The sequence below is a fragment of the Theropithecus gelada genome, chromosome 17 (assembly GCF_003255815.1).
Source record: "Theropithecus gelada isolate Dixy chromosome 17, Tgel_1.0, whole genome shotgun sequence".
In the NCBI taxonomy this organism is placed as follows: Eukaryota; Metazoa; Chordata; class Mammalia; order Primates; family Cercopithecidae; genus Theropithecus; species Theropithecus gelada.
The window spans coordinates 16279304-16302046 of NC_037685.1; the positions used below are offsets into that span (position 1 = coordinate 16279304).

Here is a 22743-nt window from a genome sequence, read left to right on the forward strand (position 1 = left end):
TTAGAAAACAACCTTGATAAACTTTTTTTTTCCCATTAACAAAACAAAACGGAACAAAAACCTCTCCAGATCTTCTATCTTCTCTCCTCGTATCTTCTCTTTAGATCAAATCTTGACACACTTCTCTATACTCATTGTCTCCAATTTCTCTTTCCCCCTTTTCTGCTGAGCCTATTCTAATCAAACTTTGGAGTTTCATTACTCCAAACTGGCCCTCTGCATGAACAGTGCTTAGTACACTGCATGGCACGTAGGTGGACTCAATAAATACTCTGTGATTCATTGGATCTCTGTAATGTAGCTCATTTTATCCTTCTAGTTGGAATGCTCCATTAACCTCCTTCCTCATCTTCACTCCTCCTTGCCTGATAAATTCTCACAAGTCCTTCAACACTCTGAGGAGGACCTGCCTCTTTTTAGAATGTTTCTCTAATCTCTCCTAGCTGAGCCAGACGCTTTCTCTCCTATGTTTCCATTGCATCCTGTGACTACTGCTCTTGTTGCACTTAAAACATGCCATCATTTTTTCTTTAACTATGTTATCTCTTACAACATTCTAGAAGCCTTCAAGATCAGCGATCATGGTTTTTTTTTTTTTTTTTACCTTGCTCATCACCATAATCTAGCACAGAGTAGATACTTAATAAAAGCAGATGAATAAATGGAAGAATGAGTAAGTCATCTAAAGAAAGATGGTAATGAAGGGTGAAATAAACACAGTAGCCAATAAAGAGGTAGGGGAAGAGGGAGAGATAAAAGGTCAAATCAAGCCAGGAGAAAGCAAACAAATGACTGGGACAAAATGTCTTTTAGAAACATCAGCATTCTTTGCAGTTTGAATTCCTACGATGAAGTAAAGTGTGGATGAATAAATCACTGATGAAGCAGCAAAACAAAATACCTGGGTCAAGGCTTTTATGTCACTGAGAAGATGGCTCAGCTCAGTAAATGAATAAAATGATTAGTATTTGTAGGGATGCTGGAGATGTTAGACCCAAAACTAAAATAAATATGTTGGTTGTTGTGACAGATGTTATAGGGTGAAGTGGAAAAGTTTTATTAAACTTCGATATTTGAACCAATGCTGACTAATTTTCTAAAACAGGGATTAAATCCCACAGGTCCTCCTTCCTAAATCAAGTGCTTCATCCACATACCTTCAAAGCAGGCAAACAACAAACTGACAAATACAGTGCTGAGATTATAATCCAGGGTAGAAATGACCCAGTCTAAGCCTTACAAACAAACCTGGCTTTTATGCTAACATTCACACTAACATCTGAATGTAGTCTAAATACATTAAGAATTAATCTTAAAACAAGTAATCAAATTATATTGCAAAAATAGACCCAAAAGGAGCTAGGAAACCTCATTTGTCCCTTTCTAAATCCCTTCCTGCAGCTCATTCCACACTGAGAATAGACTGCTCTCTTTTAGAGAGGGACTTTTTCTATACTTTCCTCAAAGCATGAGAGGTATTAAGTATTTGCATCAAAAGGCAATAATAATAACAAAAGATAACATTTATTGGGAATTCCATTTTATAATGAGCTAACAAAAATTCAGACCTGTCAAATAACTTAGCGAGCTAGTAAGTAGCCAGAGGGGAAATCTGAGCTGAAAGTCTTCCCATGACTATGTTTCTACAAGCTAAGTAAACATAGTACTTCAGTGTGTTTGTATTCTCAAATGTAAATAAATAGTCATGCAGATATCCAAATGGATTTTGGGGTCACATTTAACATTTTTTTTGTCCCACATAAGAATGTGACTTACGAGTATAATAGAAAAACTCCTGTTGCAAGCTAATCTAGATCTATCATATCTGTGCTTGAAAGTACTATGTATTTTGACATATATTGTATATTTCATGTTTAAAATTGCTGGGAGATGTCTACTATGTACCCACCAAAATTAAAACATTAAAAAATAAAAAAAATTATAAAAAAGTATCTGGGAGAAAAGTAAATTGTCTTCAGTTTTATTTGCCATTTTTCTACCACAAATAAATAAATAAAAGTTGAAAAACTATTCACCCTCTGGAGCAGTAGGTAGAAAGTGATAAAATGCTATGTTTAAATGAAGCCATTTGCAATATAGTTTCTCAGTTGGAGAATCTTGCTTAGAATTCAATCAGTATAAACCCGCAATTATCATACATCATACTGTCACAGTATAGTTGGCTTCAATTACTAAGTGAAAGAAATAAATTCTCTTCTTTGAAGATGTTCTCTGAGGAAACACTGGAATATCCTAATAGAAAAACACAAGATCTTAAATTGATGAAATGCTAATCTTAAGTACCTATAGTCAATAAACACTCCTTGAATGCCTGTGATGTGTAAGACACTGTCAGAAGCTATAGGACATAAAATGAAGCTTTCAAGAGAAATGGGGATAATGAAAATAAGGAATGTAATATTCTTAAAGAAAGCAGCCACAGATACCATTCTCCACTTTGGTCCACTACAATTTTATTGCCAAATTGCTTACCAATTCTAAAAACTATATAACAAGTTTTAACATTAAAAAATAAATTACAGAACAGTAAAGAAAAATCCCATATACACACTTTACTTTTTCATGTCTCTGTGTGTACACACATAAGGGAAATTTGTTAACTTTTACTTCTGTAACATTCTACTTCACAAGAATAACACTTGAAATAATTTCTATGTATGTAAAATCAAATAATTTTGCTAATTTAAAAATTACCAAATACTCTATTTTACAGAATAAAATGTTGCCTGATTCTAAAGAAAAGGTATCAAATTAACTTAATGTGCCAGATTACTTTTAAATTTCCAAAGATAGGTGAAAAAACTATGATTCAGAAAAAAACCCCAAAGAATTACAGATAATAATGCTCATAGAAATGCTAGATGAAGTTAAACCATGCATCAGTTGATGTGTTTCTTTGTAGAATTTTTCTAGTTAACCAGGATCTTGAGTTATGACATTTAGGAAATCTTCTTTTCCATTCAAACTACTGTTACATTAAAAAAAAATCAAACTATAAAAAGAAAAATAATCAAATCTGAGCAAAGCTAATACTCTAGATGCCAGACCTAGTTTAAATATAAATTTAAAATATATATACATTAGAACAGATTTTGCAATATTTACTGAGGTAAGGCTGAATTTTTAAAACAGCCTTTGTAGTCAACAGAACTGACTTCAAGTTCTGGCTCTACCATTTTACTATGTATGTTTCTGGGGCAAATCATTTATCCTCCCTAAGCCTCTGTTTCTGTCTCTGTAAAACAGAGATAAGAGACAGTATCTCAAATGAGGCTGTATTAAAGTGCTTAAGTACAGTGTTTAGTACACAGTGGCGACTATCAGTATAAACAAAATTCAGTAAATACAGTCTTCTACATAATGATTTATTTAGTATCACAAGGGTATAAGACAAAAATGATTCTCATTTTACTAAATAGCATAGAGAAGTTCACTATGAATAAACCATCTTCTAAAGTATAGGTGATATGCTAGTGGGATACATGGCAGTGAGGTTCAGGAAAGAATATCGTGCTTGGGGAGTCTTAACAGATGTTGGCACTCTGCCACATTTACCTTTCCTAATATGATGTAAAAAATACAATTCTGAACTATTTAAAAAAATTAAAACTATTTTCAGATTCCATACTTTTTTTTGTTATGCTAAAGATTGAGACTTCCATTTTCTGGAATTTGCAAGTCAAAATTTAGTGACATCCTGTTGCGAATAAGAAGTTTAAAACAAGACCTGAGTAATTTCCATTGTTGGACTATAGGCAAGTAATGATTCAGAAAATTGCTAATTGAAACATAGTTAAGCCATGATTTCAAATTTGCTCCAAGACAGTGGTAAATAAAGTGCTGGTACTGATAACACGTATGTATAAAATTGTATTGACACAATGTCACCTAGAAACTGTTGTTCCCTGGAAGACACAAATCAACTTTTATTACTGTTTATTGTTTTGAAATATTTTATTAATTAAATTTGGTAAAATAAAAATAGTAATTATGCTTGTTTTTGTAAAGACTTGCAATGATTCTTTAGATAGAACAAAAAGGTTCTCCTTGCTCCTTAGTTCTTTTGTCTGCTACTGCTATGACATAGGCAATTTTTCGTTTAAAACTGAATTTGAATATGAATGAATTTAAATTTTCTAGTATAAATTTTCTACCTGAATGATCCTGATGTTTTTCCTTTACATTTTTCCCCTTGTCCTTACCTTTAAAACTTTTTGAAGCTTAAGTAGTACATGTAAATGTAAAAAGTCTGATGCAACACAAAATTAATAAACTAACTCTTCACTTCTTTTTCATTCTTCTGAAATAGTATTTATCATAGAAGGAAAAAACTATTTCACACACGTGACACTATTTTGTTTATTTGAAATTCTTCTCTTAACATTCAAATTAATATTATACATGAATGAAGATGATAATAAGCTAGAAATTGATAGTAGTTATATTTCCAAACTAATTAGTTTCATTAATTAAACTTTCCTAATGGATAGTGGAAACCCAGAAAAGTTTATACTCTTGTATACCCTTTACCTAAAGTGAATAAAGTAATGAATAACATCATTTGCTAGCTACATACTATCCTAGTTCTTAATAAAAACTAAACCAGCTAGCACTCTTTTACATGACCCTAGTAACAGTTATTAAAGTATTTTTGTTTAAAAAATAACTTAGACCTAAGTGTGAATGTCCTTTACCAAAGCAAAGAGGTTGTGCAATTGAATCTGAACAATGGTATATAAGCTGAGACTTTCGCAAACTAACTGATTCAATTAATGAGAACTGAATGCCAAGAAGAGCACACTGTTGTCACACTGAATAGAGCTTTGAAAAGTTTACGTGGAAGGTTCAGGAGGTCAAGAAAAAAGAACACTCAGTTAAGTATAATTTTTTTTGGGTATCTTTTCCAAACCAATGTGAATTACTATCATGGATGAAGGACTAGAGCAATCCTAAAAGGCAGAACTAGAATCAAATGATCAATTTAACATATAAGGAACAACAAAAAAATAAAAATAAAGACAGGAAACAACAATTTGAGAAAACCAGGAAACCTAAATTGTCATACATTTCATAGATACCAAATTCACTCAGAAAAAACAAACAAACCTGCCCAAACAAGTACAGTCTTTCTTCTACCCACTGATAGAATGAAATAGCTTTATCCTTTTGGGACATCCTAAAGTAACAAAAATCCACTGAAAGTTGTCCCTATATGTGATGCTTACCATAGTCATGCATATGAACTTTAAAGCAACTTTAAATGTCTTAGCTGCAGAATGTCTTAGCTCAGAATAGCTTAAATATTTCAAAAATGTGGGAGGGGATAACATCCTAATTTAAAAAAACCAGTCAGGTGAGTTGATAACTAATTAGTAACTCATAAATAACTCAGAACAAAGCTTCAGAAATGCTTGATGAGGCAGGTAAGGCTGACAGACTTACTCTGAAGCTGAGGCTGCTGGAAGGAAAGGGGCTGTCCGAACACAAATGGGCTGTGTACTAGGGAAGAGGGAGGTTTTGCAGCTTGATCAAAGATGGAAGGAGCTGGGAGATTGGGTCGTGACTGAATGGAATTCAATATGGCACTCAGTTGGTCACCTGCAGTGGGTAAAACAGTCAAAACTGCAACTCGTTATTCATTAACATCCAAAATGGCAAAGTAAATGGTGCTTTATGACATTCACATAGAGTTGAACACTAAATAAAACCACGCCAATTCAGAAATGAGTGAAAACTGGTGACTATTAATCATCCTCAAATTAGGGACCAAATTTTGCATGTTTTTTTTTTTAATGGAAGCACCCCACCAAATCTTATATAGAAGCCCATCTATAAAAACAAATCCATTTACATTCATATATAACATCTCTCATTATGTATGGGAGAATGAAGACTCTATGAAGAATCAGTGATAAATTGCTTCAATATTGAACATACATAAATGAAGATCTAAGTAAATGATGCCTTCTTCATAATTCCCAACAATGACTAATACCACCCTGCCTCATCGGCAGTATATTTCATGCAGAAAATAAGCAATTAGCAGTTTTTCTTTTAAAAAGCAGAATTAATGGGGCAAAGTATGTTATTAACATAGCAATGTGTTTACATTATAGTTATAAATTAATATTTTCTTTTTTAAGTTGTTACTGCCAAAGAAATTCTACTTTAAAAGCATGAAATATTTTGCTTAGAGGAATAATTTAAAAATCTGTAAGTTCTACAAGACAAAAAGGATTACGAGCTACCTAATTTGAATAGTATCTAAAATATCAATTCTAACATTTTTCCTTGAACCAAAAGGTTTCACAAAATTTTTTTTAAGATAATGAAATAATCTGATGGATAATTTCTTATTTGTGAGAATATGTACATTAAATAGTTTAAATGATGCTCGAGGTGGGGAGAGGGAACTATATCCAGACTAGGTGATGCAGAGACTGTAAAATACTAACCTTCTAGTCATATTTCCTAAATATAATAAAGTTTCATATGCAAAAATTTCAACTGAAGTACCTACAAGGGATAGATTTATGTGGAAAGAACTGTGTACACGAGCCACATATTTTTCTTTTGCAATAATAAATAAATGCTGTAGATTACATGAAAAAAAATTAGCGATCATGAATAATTTTCTAAAATACTGTTTTAAGAAAAAAAAAAGCTTTTACAAAAAACAGTTCTTTGATTTTGGACAGTATTAAGAGTTAAAATGGGAACTACTGTTATAGATAATAAAGTCAGATATATTTCATCAAATTTAAATTTCTTATTATTTCTTTGCTCCATCTAAATATTTTAAAAGCTTGTTAATAAGAGCAGACTTATTAATATTTTTTTAAAAAAACAAGATCCCGTTCTGTTGCCCAGGATGGAGCATGTAGCTATTCACAGGCACGACTATAGCAGACTACATCCTTAAACTCCTGGCCTCAAGTGATTCTGCTGCCTCAGCCTCCCAAGTAGCTGGGACTATAGGCATGTGCCACTATGCCTGGCATGAGGCATGCTATTTTTTGAACGATATTCACAAAAATCACATGTTTAAAAAGTAATACTTTATTATTTCTACATAATAACAAATTTTCTCGGCAATGTTTGTGTCTCTTAAATATTTACATTTATTTTCATAAATTATAAAGACTGATTTACTGTGATAGCTATCAGTACAATGACAGACATTTTAAAGACTGAAAGCATACAACTTGTGTTAAACAAGGCTTTAAAACATTACTATATAGAGATATAGTAGCAGTAAGCAAATGCTGAGATTTTAAGAGCTGACAAAGGTAAAGAGAAAGGGACATAAAGAAAACACCACCAAGCATTTACACTATGTAAGTACAAAGATCTAGCTTAAATTAATGGAAATCAGGTACCCGAAGTAAGTGAGCAGATAATACCCAATCCTATGGGATAGGCTAATCCAAGGGAGTAAAAAAAAATCTTGTGGCTAGGTTTCCTTCATAAAAATACTCTGTGGAAAGTAACGAAGCTATTCAATAGAAGTAGTTTTATTTTAAACAGAATATTCCTTATACATTGATGTAATTCTGTATTTTGTTCACCGTTTTATTTTTTCACTTGTTCTGCAAGTCAGGTATAATGACACTGTATTTGTCCCTTGGAATCAAGTCCTGTGAATTAATTTAAATAAAATTAAAATAAAATTATTTCCACGTAGGCTATCTGCTCCCTTTTACCCATGACCCAGCTGTATGTTACCTGTGGACACTAGGGCTGATTTTGAAGGAGTCTAGATCAGGTACATAGGAAAGAACAAGAGTGTGTGAATTCACATAAAAATGCAATTTCTGATGAACCTCCAGCATAAATTGTTTAAAAATTAACTATTGTTTGGACAGTCCATGATGCTGGTCTCTTCCATTAATGCAGCCAAAACAGCTATATATATTTTATATTCATATGACTTTGGGTTTTTTAATTTTTACAACTTTCTGGTTTTATTACAGATACTAAAACCAAACATATCATTTCACATAATTCTAAATTAAGATTACTGGGTTAGAAATTCAAAACCACATAAATTTTATAAAGCTCATGTGTAACATTACTTAAAATATTATTTTAAGTAATAGTCTGATTATTTAAGTAATAGTCTGATTTTAAATGGATCATTTGAGAAAGTTCTTTGTTGCTCATTAACCTTACCATCCTAATAAGTGGATGATAAAAATAACATTTTACTAGATTTAGTGAAATAGAATCTTTAGGATATGAAATAAAAATGAGTGTTTTTTAAATAGAAAAAAAATAAGCAAGCACACTCAGAAATTTAAGCCAAAACTGGTAAAACCAAAACCAAAACCAAACAAACCAAAAACAAAAAAAGAAACAATACTATGAAAAGAAGACCTTTGTAAACATTTTGTATTAGCTTTCCAGAAACAAATTTTAATTTAATAAAGATTTCTGGGTGAACACAAATAAAAAGTGTATAAAAGAGAAGGTAATAAAAAATATTGAAGTTAGGTAAGTAAAATACTTAGTTTTACACACCTACCTTTGTTATTTCCAAGTCCATAATCAAATCCTTGGGCACTGCAACTTGCCCCTTTATTAAAAGCTTGCACTGAGAAAGGGCTTGGAGGAGGAGTTTGAGAATTCTGATCCAGAAGAACTTGTTCTACAATAAAAGCCACAGCTGTAACATTAGTTTCTTATATGCTATTCCCTATTCATACAACAAAGAGAGAAAATTGCAAAAGATTTTATGATGGTTAGATTTTAAAATAAGCTCATGTCTTGATTTGATAAATTAAAATACCAGCCAGGTCATTTTAACATTAACAAAGCACCTGACAAATCTTTATTTTTATTTATCAAATACACAGTGAAATTTAGAAATAAGATATGCTCTTATGAAGCCAATTTACTTTTATTGTGATAGAATATATTATTGAATGCATACTAATACTTCTGGACCAGGAACTCTTTGTATTTGTAACAAATTTATACAAGAGAATTTTGTAAAACAAAAATGAATAACCTATATACCAGAAATAAAAGTATTTTGTATATTAGTATTAGAATAGAGAAAAAAACTAAGTATCTAGTACCAAAAGGAATTTTCATTTGTTAACTGTTCTAAGTCATGAATGTGAAAATTATGGAAAACTTAACTTTTAGCTTATTTTTATTACATAAAGATATTTTTCCCAAATAGAAGGATAATAATAAACAATGTTACATAATCAAAGTCTATAAATGTATCAGAATTCTTATTTCAAGCAGAAAATGGCAAATGTTTTATCCATTTACAAATGGCAAGACGCGACCTATAAAATATGCAAACTAAATTAATCCCCTATGAACAATCAAGTGACTCCAAGATTCTGTCTGATATAAAACAATACCTTAGCTAAACATCCATATTAATGCCAGCCAAAAAAGGCAAAATAAAGTCTGTCAAGTAAAATCGGGGGGAAAAGGTATTAATTCCATTAAAATAACCTTATGAAAAATGAAATATCTTCAGTATATTTTTAAATACCTTATTTTAAAATATCTTTAGATATCTTAAATATATTTTTTGAAAGTCAATATTCCTTTAAACAGAACAGGGAACTACAGACAGGGTGTGGTAGAGTGTTTCCTTCCTACCTGTAAATTGCAATTCTGCTGTACCAGTGGTACTGTATAATCTATCCCTTTACCAGCATTTGTAGACTTTATTTAAAAAGTCAATCCTAGCACTTCCCTCATTAGGCAATACTCTTCAGCATGCACTATTTCAGCAGTGGAATGTTTCTTCAAAAAACACCCATGAACAGTAAACTAAACGGAAAAGATAGTAGTGCTTCCCCTCTAGACTAAGAATGGTCTAGCATCCAGAGTGAAGTCTGTTTCTACCACAGCAGTAACTTTACCTACTACAGATTTCAAAGACCAACAGAGAATTTTTACAAAGAGGAAAGCTTTTGTTTTACTCACACGACTTCATATAAATTACCATAGTGCCAAATCTTTGTATTTCCATATTAAATATTATCACCACTGAACAGACTATTTGGGCAGTACATCAACTAATATTAGTGATTTAAAGGCACTAACTTCATATCATTTCTTTCCTTGTCGCTCTAGATTTTATATTTAAATATTAAGATTTACATGATCACCAAATATTTATATTTATATCTGTATCTATATATCAAGAGTAAAAGATGATTAACTGATTACAGAGAAAAATTTAAACTTCTCTTAAATGATACTCTAATTTAAGGGCATTTTATCTTGGAAGAAGCTTCTATCTTCTAAGTTTATAAGAATAAAATTTCCCAGGTTAAAACTTGATCCTTAGTATGGAAGGCATTTTGCGTTTTAACAATAATACCTAACTTACCATCCATTAGCTTTATCTGTTACTTGCTCATTTAGTCTTCATATCAAATTTATGTGGTTATGACTTATAAAATCCTTTTATAAATGGGAAAACTGAGGCACAGAGATATTAGGTTAACTTGGTCAAGGTCACATGAGTAAAAATTGTATAGCTGGGATCAGTACCGTGGCAGTCCTGCTTCAGAATCCACTCTTATATATTTTGTTGTACTACCAGTTAAAAAATTATTAAGCATTAAGCTAGAAAAGTCCTTTGGAAGTCACCTAAGCTGTTCTCATATTTAAATTATCTTAAATAAAATTGATTTCACCTTAGGTATTTTCATTTATATCTGAATATTCCTATATAAAGAAAAATGTTTAAAAATTTATGAATATGTAGTAAATATACAAAAATATATAATAAGCATGTAGTAAGTGAAAAAGTCATTTAGTACATGTCAATTTACATCAAGCGGAACCCTTATCTTTTTCAAATGAATAGTTCTACTGTCTCAGGACATTATTTTATGACCACATCATCTTACACTAAAAAAAGTTTATCTGGGAAAAACAAGGGGAGGAGGTAGGTTCTCAAGTTGTGCTCAATGTGTACAGCATGGTGTAATGAGTACAGCATTTAAAACATGAATGAAGATTCTGGCTGAAGTCTTACATCTGCTATGTCACCAGCTGTACAACAGTAGACACATCATTTTAAATTCTACGAGCTTGAATTTCCTTACTTATAAATTGAAGATTATATCACCTACCTCAAAGGTGTGTTGTGGGGGGAAAAAGGGAGATATCTCCAAAGGTACTCCATCATTACTGCAAATTTCAAACCTTTTTTGAATCCATATTTATGGTCATATTGGGCCTCTTGGAATAATAAGTATTATAAATTTATTATCTTTTGAATAAAGATGCATGTTCTCTTATTCATCTAACCTCATCCTATAAATTTTGGGATTTGGCAGACAAGTCCATGTTTGCTTACATACTTATTTTGATGTGCTATTATTTTTATAATTCAAGTTATATTACAAAACTTCATGAGCATCTAGTATGTGTCAAACTGTTTCAGAACTAGGAATGCAAAAACCATGTGCCTGTCCACAAGGGACTCATAACTGGGTATGAAGAAATAAACATGAACTTCACTGTGATAGAATCAATTTTTCTTCTAGTGGTGAGCACTATTCTTTAGGAACACAAGAAGTTCTTGGCTCTGTTGTGATCAGTTAAAGCTTCACACAAGAGATAATGTGGTCTCAACTTTGAAGAACAAATTTTTGCCACCAAGATATCAAAGAGAGGGGAACAAAAAGGAATATATTTTATTAAGTGAGATCAATGTTGAAAAAGGTAAAATAAAATTTAAAGTCAAAAATCTAACAACAGGAAATTCTAAAGACACTATGCATTTATTCAATGTTCTTTCCCTAAGACAAAACGCAATCAAATGAAATTGCCTGGGAGAAGTACTGAGATTGGTAGTTTGAATACTGAATTTTCATTTTATTATAGAAGGGATAAAATGTTAAGTCCTGGACTGGTACGGAAGAAAGAGGTATACAACTTTATATTAATGAAATAAAAAGCCTGTTTTATATGTTTCCAATTTTCTTTTAATTTTCTTATTTACTGTGCATTAAGTACTCACGTATTTTACAAACCAATTTTAACAGTTGCAAGATTTTTTAATTTTTAGTTTTGCTTTTACTTAAAAAAAAAACACACAAAAAACTCTTTAAAACAAAAGCAATACAATAGGCATAAAACTTCTGTATCTGAAAGCTTAATTGGAATAAATCACAAATTTAAGCCAACTTGCCATCTTCATGTCGGAGGTACTGGTTTCCGCCTCTGTCTCTAGCTAAGGACCATGCCTCTCCTTCATCACTCTCACAGAACTCTACCATGCTGTTCTGATCCAGTTGCACCCATGTCCCTTCAGAATTGGTTACCTGGTACATAACAAAAAGCATGATTGATTGGCTTGATTCTTTTAGGGAACTCAGTATGAAAACCAGTAAAAAGCTCACGTGTCTGAATAGTGTAATCATTCCAATACATTTCTACCAAGAAATTAGTTTCTGAAATTAAGGCCACAGCCTGAGGTAAGACAGAAGTCAATAAAAAGTTCTGTAAAATACTGCTTATTTATGAATTTGGTTAAAATAATAACTTTCAAAGCACAAAGATAATCCCTAAATAATTTTAAGTGTTACCCAAAAACACATGGCTCATTTTCTTTTTTCTGCACCTAAAATGTCCTAACACAGCCGATTTGCTATTATTTAGGTTGAGAGTATCCACAGTGTAACTTGAAAATGACCCTTACTGAGAAATAGCATGACACACTACATCTTCAAGCTTATCAGCTGAGGCAAATGCCACAGTAGCCTAAAGAGTAATTTTATTTGCTCAGGACTTCAGTGAGACCTATGAATGGGAACAAAGAAGTGAAACCTTTTGCATATGATCACATCTCCATACCGATCACATAGAATATTTTAAGTGCTGATAATCCATGATGGTATAGTACATTTGTAATAATGAAAAAATATATGCAAATACCAAACATTTATATATACAATACAAATCATTTGTTAATATATTGTTTTCACAAGGATAATTATGCAAATCATTAGACAGAAACACAGAAAAATTATGTATTTGCAATACAAGTAAAGATAAAATACATTAACATTGAAAAACCAGTGGCAGAAATGGCAACCTTTAGAAGAGATGCTTTGGTTGTATTATATTAAAAATCAGTATCTTAGAAGTCATGAAGCTACAAGAATCCATACCTCTCCCACTGCTTTGACTTTGTTTCCCAGAACTAACATTCCAATTGGGATACCTCTAAGGTTAGGGCAGCTTCTGATGTTGTGACCTGAAGGTCCCGTCTTCACTACCTTGTACATGCCTGGCCCTCCTCGCAAGAATGGCATATCTTGTTCTTGCATTGTTGCTTCCTGTGGGCAGCAGGAGTTTATGTCTTTGAAAAAGTCATCAGTATTAGTTTTAGATTCCTGAAAATTTGAATAGGAAAGAAAAATAAACAAAATACAATCTATTATCACTTTCAAAGCCTTCCTATTAACAGCTTTTATAGCAAGTCTACAGTACTGTCAGTATATAAAAAAAAAAACCACATAACTAAAGATAACTGAAGAATTAGTCATTGGTACTAAAGAATCTGTTTTTCAACAATAAATGCTATTTAAAATAAAGTTGAAGTCAAGAAAATATAGCAGGAAACCAATCGACCTCTGGCTTCTGCCCAACACAATTTGAGAAATACAATCATTCTTGATTTTACTTTTATCTTTAATGCAGTGTTTAAATTTAACAGTAGGAAAAATAAAAATACTATACTATGTGAACCACAAGGGAATAACTTTGAATCATTATTACCGCATTATTGTATATTGTTATGGGTTAAAAAAAAAAAGTCTAAATATTCACTTCTTCTCATGTTGAAATACTTATTTATAAATAGAGAAAACAGGTATGAAGAATCTGAAAACTGATCCATAAGCAGAGATGATGAAAAATATGCATTAAAATATAGCTATATCTTGGTATTTGTTCATTATGAATGAAATAATGATGCTTATAAAATTTTAACAACGTATACTTTCTAATGTTGTAGAACTAAAAATGTCTTGCTAGATTTGTTAAGCCATTACTATGCAGTGATACATTAATGCTAGTAACAGAAAAGACTATATTTTTAGTAGAAAGGAGAAATTAAACATGGATTTAAGTAAATATAACATAAATTTATATTACTGAAAAGAGTCACTTCTAAAATGAAAGAAAAGAACCTACCCTAAATTTGCTGTTAAATTGCAATGCTGTGATAAAATTGTTTCCTATGTGAATGGAATAAAGAGAAATAATAACCTTTCCATATTTTCTCTTTTTCGGAACTAAATGCAAATAAAGGGTCCACACTGGGTGTTCTCATTGCCATCACTACTCCTTTAAAAGAGATTTAAAACTGCATTTTTAAATACAGTACTATGAACTCTAGAATTTATTTCATATTCAGATAGAGTACTAGATAACCATAAAGAGACACACATGCAAACATTAGGTTAAAACTGATATTTAATAATGTTATAAATAGAATAAAAATTTAAAAACTAACATTATATAAGACAAAATTGTATTAAATAGTTCTATCCCTACCAGTAGCCTCATATGAAAAGATATGTATACATGTTCATATAGACAGTATACACAGAATATTAAAAACAAGATCCTCAGGTTTAAAAATATGTGGATTCAAGAATTCTGTATACCTGCTACTTCGTTATTTCCACACATGACTGGTCAGGGAAAACGTTAAAGTCACCATTAACTTTCACATATTTTGTGAATCTCACTGTAGTGATGAATAACCAATTTTTACTTATACAAATATGTACTAAGAACAATTAATTTACATTTACTATAATTATAGTTTATTTACCAATATTCTTTTGTTACATATTGGAAATTTAATGGAAATGAGAATTTTAAACACTCAAAAAGCTTAGATTTACAACCAAAAATAAATGTAAAATACATATTTTATATACTCATCATATATATTTGTAAGAATTTATATATGTGCAAACCTATATGAATACACAGAAAGCGCTCAAGATAAAAATTGAGAGTAGCACAGGTCTAAACTTTACATAATACTTGCTATTACACTCACAAGATTTTCTGTAAACATTTTAAAATGTCTATTTGTAAATGGTCAATAAATAAATACATCATGCCATTTCACAGTTGGAAGAGGCAAGTTTTAATCCTACTCACAAATGATTCTTAAAAATTACATGGTGACATAAAAAAGCAAATATCCACAGATTCAGCAAAAAACCCCTATTTCATTGGTATTTAATAATATTCCTAGTGCATTTAATTAATTATAACAATAATTCTAACTTTTGATCATTCAGGGTAACACTGGGAGTTAAGCCTTGGTAAAACTAATTATAATTGCAAACTAGTCACTGAAAGGCAATTATGAAAACTTGTTAAAAATTTAAAACAATATTTTATTGTAAAGGTAATAAAACTATATTAATAAGTATAAAACAAAGTTTATCCAATTCTTGTGCTAAACAGTATAAAAAATGGACAGACATAAAGTCATAGAACTGTGCCTATCACACTCAAGCAACAGTAAAATAAATGTTTTATTCAATACTGAAATGTAAGACCCAGGTACCAGCATATTAAATTCGTGGAAATATCATTATCCTCTCCCTCCATTCCCATCCCATTCTCAGATGAACATTCAAAGAGGGAACGTGAAAGAGTTGGCAGCAGAAAAAATAAAAGAGCCATAAGGCCAGGACACTGCCACCTAAATAAGTTAGTTGTGAAAACACTAATCTTAGATATAATCATTGGAAAAGTCAGTCATAAACTAAATATAGCAAATTTGAAGTCATGTGGAAGTATCACTTAAACTAATAATACATTCTTTTTGGCAGGAGCAAGGAGAAAACTCAATTGCAGCACTTCACATAGATCGTTTTTTGGTTAAAAGGTTTTATTAATCTTACGCAAAGGTTTCAAAGACACAAAACTTGTTATACATGCTGAAATACCTGAATAAAACATGATTGTTCCTTACAGTTAACTCACCTGGGGGAAAAAAGCTTTGGAAGTCCATGAAAATACGTCCAAATCCCTGACTCCTTGGCTAGCATTAAAGATATTCTGAGCAACAAAGTTTAAGAAAGAAAAATATCAACAAAGAAAGGGAACAGGATATCATCTGCAGAAGATGCGTGCACAGTAACAACATTTTTCTGTACTCTAGCACCAACACAGAATTATTATTTTACTAAGAGAAACTGAAGCCATCTGAGTAAACAACACACTGAAGAAATTCTGTCTGGTAAGTTTTTGTCAGAAGCTCTCCGTGGATATAGTGTGTCATGCCATTTACTAAAATTAAGAGCCAGACGTTGTTATAAAGCTTAAGATACTCAATGCAAGACAGAAACCTTAAAATTCTTTAAATGAGGACATATTTGTTCTAATACAAGCCAGATTTGTTTTATGACAGAAACCAGTCTGCTGTTTTATAATAAAAATGGAAATGATGTAGATTGTATAGAAAATGCAATTATTATTATGAATAATAATGGCATGTAGTTTATGTGAACTTATCACTTTTTGAAGTACAAAAATAAAAAAGTAAAAAATAAAACAAAAAGTCTCAGTCATTTTTTTTCAATTTTCCTTCCCTCTATAAGTAGGAAAAAAATCATTTGGAAATATTTCTGAATGCTACTAACAAATTTGATAAGAAAAACATAAATAATACAATTAATTTTTTATCAAAAGATAAAAATTTAATCAATTTTATCAAAAGACAGGCCTACTTTTCTCCATCTCAAAATTTAGGAAATGCAGAGCATTTAGGATCTCTAAGTCAAAGTCTAAAAATGTTTTGTTAAGGAACAATCAATTCACAGAAACACCCCAGAAAAATCAACATTTTCACAAAATGTTTTACTGATAATTTAAATGATACATATTTTCATAGTTATCTCATGCTATCAATCTACATTTATCTGATCTGGAATTTAAATCTTTCCAGTGAGTAGCAATTGCACAATTTTACTGCTTATGTAAATATTATGATAGAAGGTTATTTTGAACCAAAAAAGCGGACATTCAAAATGTTAATAAAAAAGATCAACTAAGACTTCAACAAAAAAGAAACATCAAAATTACCTATCAATTATGTCATGTTAGAAATGAGACTTTATTTACTGTTCTCCAGTTCTATATTTCCATATCCATATATACATATATATGTAAGAAATATATATATGTGTGTATATATCATATATATAAGAAACTTATAAATGTAAGACATATAAAACCCTAAAAAAGTGTCAAATAATATGCCTAAAAATAAATGTAAACCAAAACCAAAGCCAATTGCCCCCTAATTAAAAGTGGATAGTGAATAAGGTCCTTTCTCTTTAGGTAAAGTGAAAAACATATTGCAGAGCATTTTGAAGTGCTATGTTTTAGGGGAAAAATGTCTTTACTGGTTCATCCATGTATATAAGAATTTGTAGAGTACTTGGTCAATGGTTTCTCTCCCTTACAAAGCATAGTGGCACAGACTTTTTTACATAAAACAATATCACTTCTTTTTAGCACATTCTATTTTTTAGCATAAATTAGTATTAAAACAATGTGAAAAGCAATTGTTAAAAGTAATGCAGGTAAAGTTAGTGATAAAGAAGCAATGTGGTAACTGGCTGACAATATTTAAAGCTTATATCTCTTTTAAGTCAATGTGCAAACATAAGTGCTTTCTCAGTCAACAGCATGTACAATGATATTTTAAAATGATGTAACTGCTAACTATGGTAATAATTGCCAATAAAATTAATTCTGTATATGTTTCTATATAAACTGAAACTTTATACTTTTTTGCTTTTGTTCTGCAGTTGTAGAAAATTATTAATTCACACTGGTTTACCATAAGATTATTTTCAAAATGCAATGTCCTAATAAAATTGCATTTATCAAGAAGCAGAAATTTGATGAACAGACAGCTGGAGTTTAAAAATAAAATATACTTGAATAGCCGGGTGCAGTAGTGCATTAGTGCATGCCTATACTTGTAGCTATTCAGAAAGCTGAGACACGAGGATTGCTTGAATTCAGGAGTTCGAGACCAGCCTGAGTAAGATAGAGAGACCTCGTCTCTACAAAATAATTTTAAAACTTAGCTGGGCATAGTAGTACATGCCTGTAGTCCCAGTTACTTGGGAAGCTCAGAAGGTAGGACTCCTTGAGCCCAGAAGTTCAAGTTCAGCTTGGGCAATAAGACTTCATCTCAAACACACACACACACACACACACACACACTCTTGAATAGTGTTCTGTGAAAATTTAGAAACATTTTAGTCTAAAGAGATGAACATTCATGAAAATGTTAATTTCTCCAAAGCCCCAATTTCTCACTATTAAAATATATCAGCTTTCATATAGTATAATTTCACAGATTATTACAAGCACAGCTTGTGTGTGCATGTGTATATACATACACACATATATATATACAATAACATTTTATTCTCGAATACTATTTTAAAGGCAGAAAAGTTCTGTCAAGAAAATTAGAAAACTAAAGCATACTGGGAACCTAACTAAATTAATGAACACCAAATTGTAACTCTAAGCTGATAATCTTTCAAGGCATAGAAGAGACCAAGTAAGTGAATAAGTATCACAGTGAAAATATGTGACCAACCATGCCAAATGCTCAGGGAAAGAAAAGAAAAAATCTTCCATTGTGTCAGATAAGCGCAAAGCTAAGAACTGCCACTGTTAAAGCAAAATGATAAAATAACTCAGGAAAATCAAGCATAGCATATATATATTAATTATTACAGTCTTAATTTAACTGTTTTAATCTCATTCTGCTTATGAAACTTTAACACTAAGCTAAATAACGAAATAAAGCTGTTCTTAACTAAGAACAGCACATTTACTAATGTTGTATTAAAGTTAATATCATCAGGATTAAAAAAACAGGTATATATATACATATATACACATACAGACAAACCTATTAACAAAATCAGGAAACCTGGGGTATGTTAAAGCTGTGACTGCTAGGTGTTATTAGGTAACCAAAAAGAATGAAATTGAATTTAAAATGCAAGAAACATTTGCCAATTTTATCAATTAACCCAGGTGATGCTATACAAACAAGATCAACAAATGATACTTTCTCTTCAACTTTACTTCAAATTTTTCAGGTCCCAAATTGTGGAAAATCAGTATACTTTCTATATGTAAACACCCATCAGCCTAAAATAAGAAGTAATCTGTATAAATGCATGGAGATATACAGAGACCCAAGTTGCTTCTGCAAGAATTCAGATTATATGGGAACTATAAAGATACCTTAGAATACTTCCATTGGTCTATCCTCTACTTTCCTTGATACAAACTTTCTCTTCCACTCACCTCCCCTCACAATGTTAAAAGATCTCATTTTTGACACAGTACCCAAAGAATTGGGTGTGTAAGTTTCAAACTATTAACATCTCCTATCACAGAAGTACGCTTGTTTTCCAAAAAATTAAGCTCGTGATTCCAGAGAGTCTAGTGTCTTCCATGGTAAGTGCATAATAAATTCTCTTTTCATTTTCTTAACTTGCATTTTCCTTGATATTTGAAACACTGTACTAGCCCACATTTTGTAGATTCCACATCTTTAGAATTTTAATTTAAAATCAATCAATGTTCCCCAGATATGCCATCTCAGAATGACTCATGTCATCTTCAACACATATCATGCTGTTCATCCTCATTCAACCATTAAGGTTATAAGTATCTTTCTGTAGTTTGGCAGTTCTAGTCAAAGTAATAGGATTATCACAGCTATAGTTGCTTCATCCTTTTATAACTGTATTTATCCTTATCTCTCCACTAGATTAATGCATACTGAACATAAATGCATGGGCTTTGGAATCATATCAACTGGTGTTCCAATACCAGCTCCACTACTTTCTACTTGTGCTCCTGGGTGAGTGGCTATCTTTATTCATTGAAAAAATGAGAATTATAATATGCTTAACATCACAGGGTCACAATGAGGATTAAATGACATAATTAAGGCAAGGAGCATATATATGTTAGAAATTATTTTAAAGAGAATGATCATATCAAATGCAAAGAACTAAAATTAAGCATCCACAAATGTGCAAAGTATTAACAAATTGTGAAAACCTACTATGAGCAAAGTGTAATTTCTAACGCTTAAGAAGAAACCAAATGTGAGTAAGAAGGGATCCTGAATGAGTCCTTACCCTTAAGTAGTTTAAAAACAGAAATAAGAGGTACATAAACACAAATGGGCTGAAGGCAAGAAAAACAAATATTATGGGCAGCTGAAGAAAGAAGTAAGCCTTTTCTACCTGTACAGATTAAGTGCTGCCTGAGAAGGAAGAGGGAAACCTAATCTCCCCAGTACATATCTCTTTTCCACCCTCAATTCTCTGCTTGACCTATATCAACTATTCATCAGTTCACGTACATAGCATGTCCCCAAAACTCTGAACATTTGATTCTCTGTCTAGAAATTCCTTTACTGTTTCCTGGCAACCTTTCTTCAAGACCTCCTCAAATGTGAAGCCATCCCACAACTTATCACAAAGCAACTTAATTATGTGAATATGGTATGTCTACCACATTACATGGCGAGTACTCCAAGGATCAGAACTTCACCCCATCTTATTTACTCTGTATCCCTCCCCTCTGCATCTCTACCCAATGCCTACTTTCCAGTTTAGTATTTATTACTAACAAGAATGCAAATAAGAAGTCTACGAATAAGAACTCAAATATTTACTAAAGGAGCAATTAATGAATTAATGACTATAGCAAAATTGGGAAATGAAGAAGATCATCAATAAATTTTTGAGTCTGGACAACTTAAGATTAGAAAAAAATGGAAGCGAAACCATTCTAGATAAATTAGACAACAAAACAAAGACTCTTAAGACGTAAAGTCAGAAAGCATGTTCTCTGCTGGGTGCAGTGGCACACGTCTTTAATCCCAGTTTGTAATCCCAGCACTGTGGGAGGCTAAGATGGGTGGATCACTTGAGGCCAGAAGTTCAAGAGCAGCCTGGCCAACATGGTAAAACCCTGCCCATCTCTACTAAAAATACAAAAATCAGCTGGGCGTGGTGGTGTATGCCTGTAATACCAGCTACTGGGGAGGCTGAGACATGAGAATCGCTTGAACCTGGGAGGTGGAGATTGCAGTGAGCCAAGATTGTGCCACTGAACTCCAGCTTGGGTGGCAAGGCAAGGTGCTATAAAAAACAAAACAAACAAACAAAACCAAACAAAAAAACCAAAACAAAAAGGAAGAGTGTTCTAAAAAGGGCAAAAAGTTCTACATAATTGATAATGAATGCCTCACAGAGGATCTGAACCCTTCATCTATTTAGCTCTATCTTTCCCACTGACTTAAAAATTATTTTGGAAACGATACAGTCATAATATGAATGTCTAATGCTATTTTGTCTCTAAACTAGAGCATTACTAAAGTGCTAAAACAGTTAAAGTCACCTTTGAACTAAATTAGGATATCAATATTTTTTAGTCAAATATGATGTTTAAATAGAATGATAGATCAAAATTGAGCTAAAGTTCATACTTATAATGAATACACAAATTCTAAAACATGAGTAAATAAACAAGACAGCGTGACAAGATCACTTTAAGGATTATCTAATATGGGTAATTATAGCAATCTTATTTTTAAAAATAATTCATCCAACATTCAGTCAGTGTTCAAACTTCCAATCTCTGCCCCCACTCCTCTCTATAGTTTGTTTGAGTCGGGATCCAAATAAGGTGCACACATTGATGTCAATACAAAATTGTTTTAACTAGAAAAGGTTGAAGAGATAGATGTAAACAGTGCGGAAGGCAACTTTTTAGTACTTTCACTTCTTTTTAAGTTAGCAGCATTGGTGTTTGAATACTTCCAATTTCATTTCATATCTCCCAGTTTTCATTTTTTTATTGAGTCATGTTTTACAATTAATAGCCATGATTAAGGTTCATTTACTCTAAAGGAACTGAAGTAAGAAGGAGAAAAGATAAGAGTGTTTTTCCAGTAGTAAATGTATAAGAGATACAAAGGAAGAGGTAGCAAGATGCAACTATTTAGCTGTGTTATTTCCTTGAGGGGATGAGAGGGAATCATTATTCCCTCTATGCCCTATCATGTTTAGCCCTGCACAGTCAGATTCTCTTAAGAAGAATGTACTGACTGGGTAAGGGGTCTGCCCTAGTCCCTACAGATAAAACCTTGGAAAATCATGCCTGTCCCTGCCTATGTCAGGCCTCTGACCCTGTGTGAGCCCTCAATTAACATCTGTACTTAAGTAACTTTATCCCGGATCTGTTTAGAGCCCTATGCCAGTTAATTTCCCTCTGTCATCTTTGATCACCACCCAAAACATAAACCCTTATGTCATCCACCTGTTCATTTTATTTATTTATTTATTTATTTATTTATTTATTTATTTTTTATTTTTTTTGAGACGGAGTCTCGCTCTGTCGCCCAGGCTGGAGTGCAGCCGCCGGATCTTGGCTCACTGCAAGCTCCGCCTCCCGGGTTTACGCCATTCTCCTGCCTCAGCCTCCCCAGCAGCTGGGACTACAGGCGCCCGCCACCACACCCAGCTAATTTTTTGTATTTTTAGTAGAGACGGGGTTTCACCGTGTTAGCCAGGATGGTCTCTATCTCCTGACCTCGTGATCCACCAGTCTCGGCCTCCCAAAGTGCTGGGATTA

The 22743-nt window shown here is 32.0% G+C and overlaps 1 protein-coding gene across 1 annotated transcript in view; it reads right to left on the bottom strand.

Annotated features, from left to right (window-relative positions):
- Positions 1 to 22743, bottom strand: part of MYCBP2 (MYC binding protein 2, E3 ubiquitin protein ligase) — a 282706-nt gene that overhangs the window by 67873 nt on the left and 192090 nt on the right. The window contains exons 53-55 of the mRNA XM_025364179.1: positions 13182 to 13406; positions 12200 to 12332; positions 8546 to 8668 (exon numbers count right to left, since the gene is read on the bottom strand). Of these exons, the coding sequence (XP_025219964.1) occupies positions 8546 to 8668; positions 12200 to 12332; positions 13182 to 13406 (481 nt within the window). The remainder of the gene's footprint in view (positions 1 to 8545; positions 8669 to 12199; positions 12333 to 13181; positions 13407 to 22743) is intronic.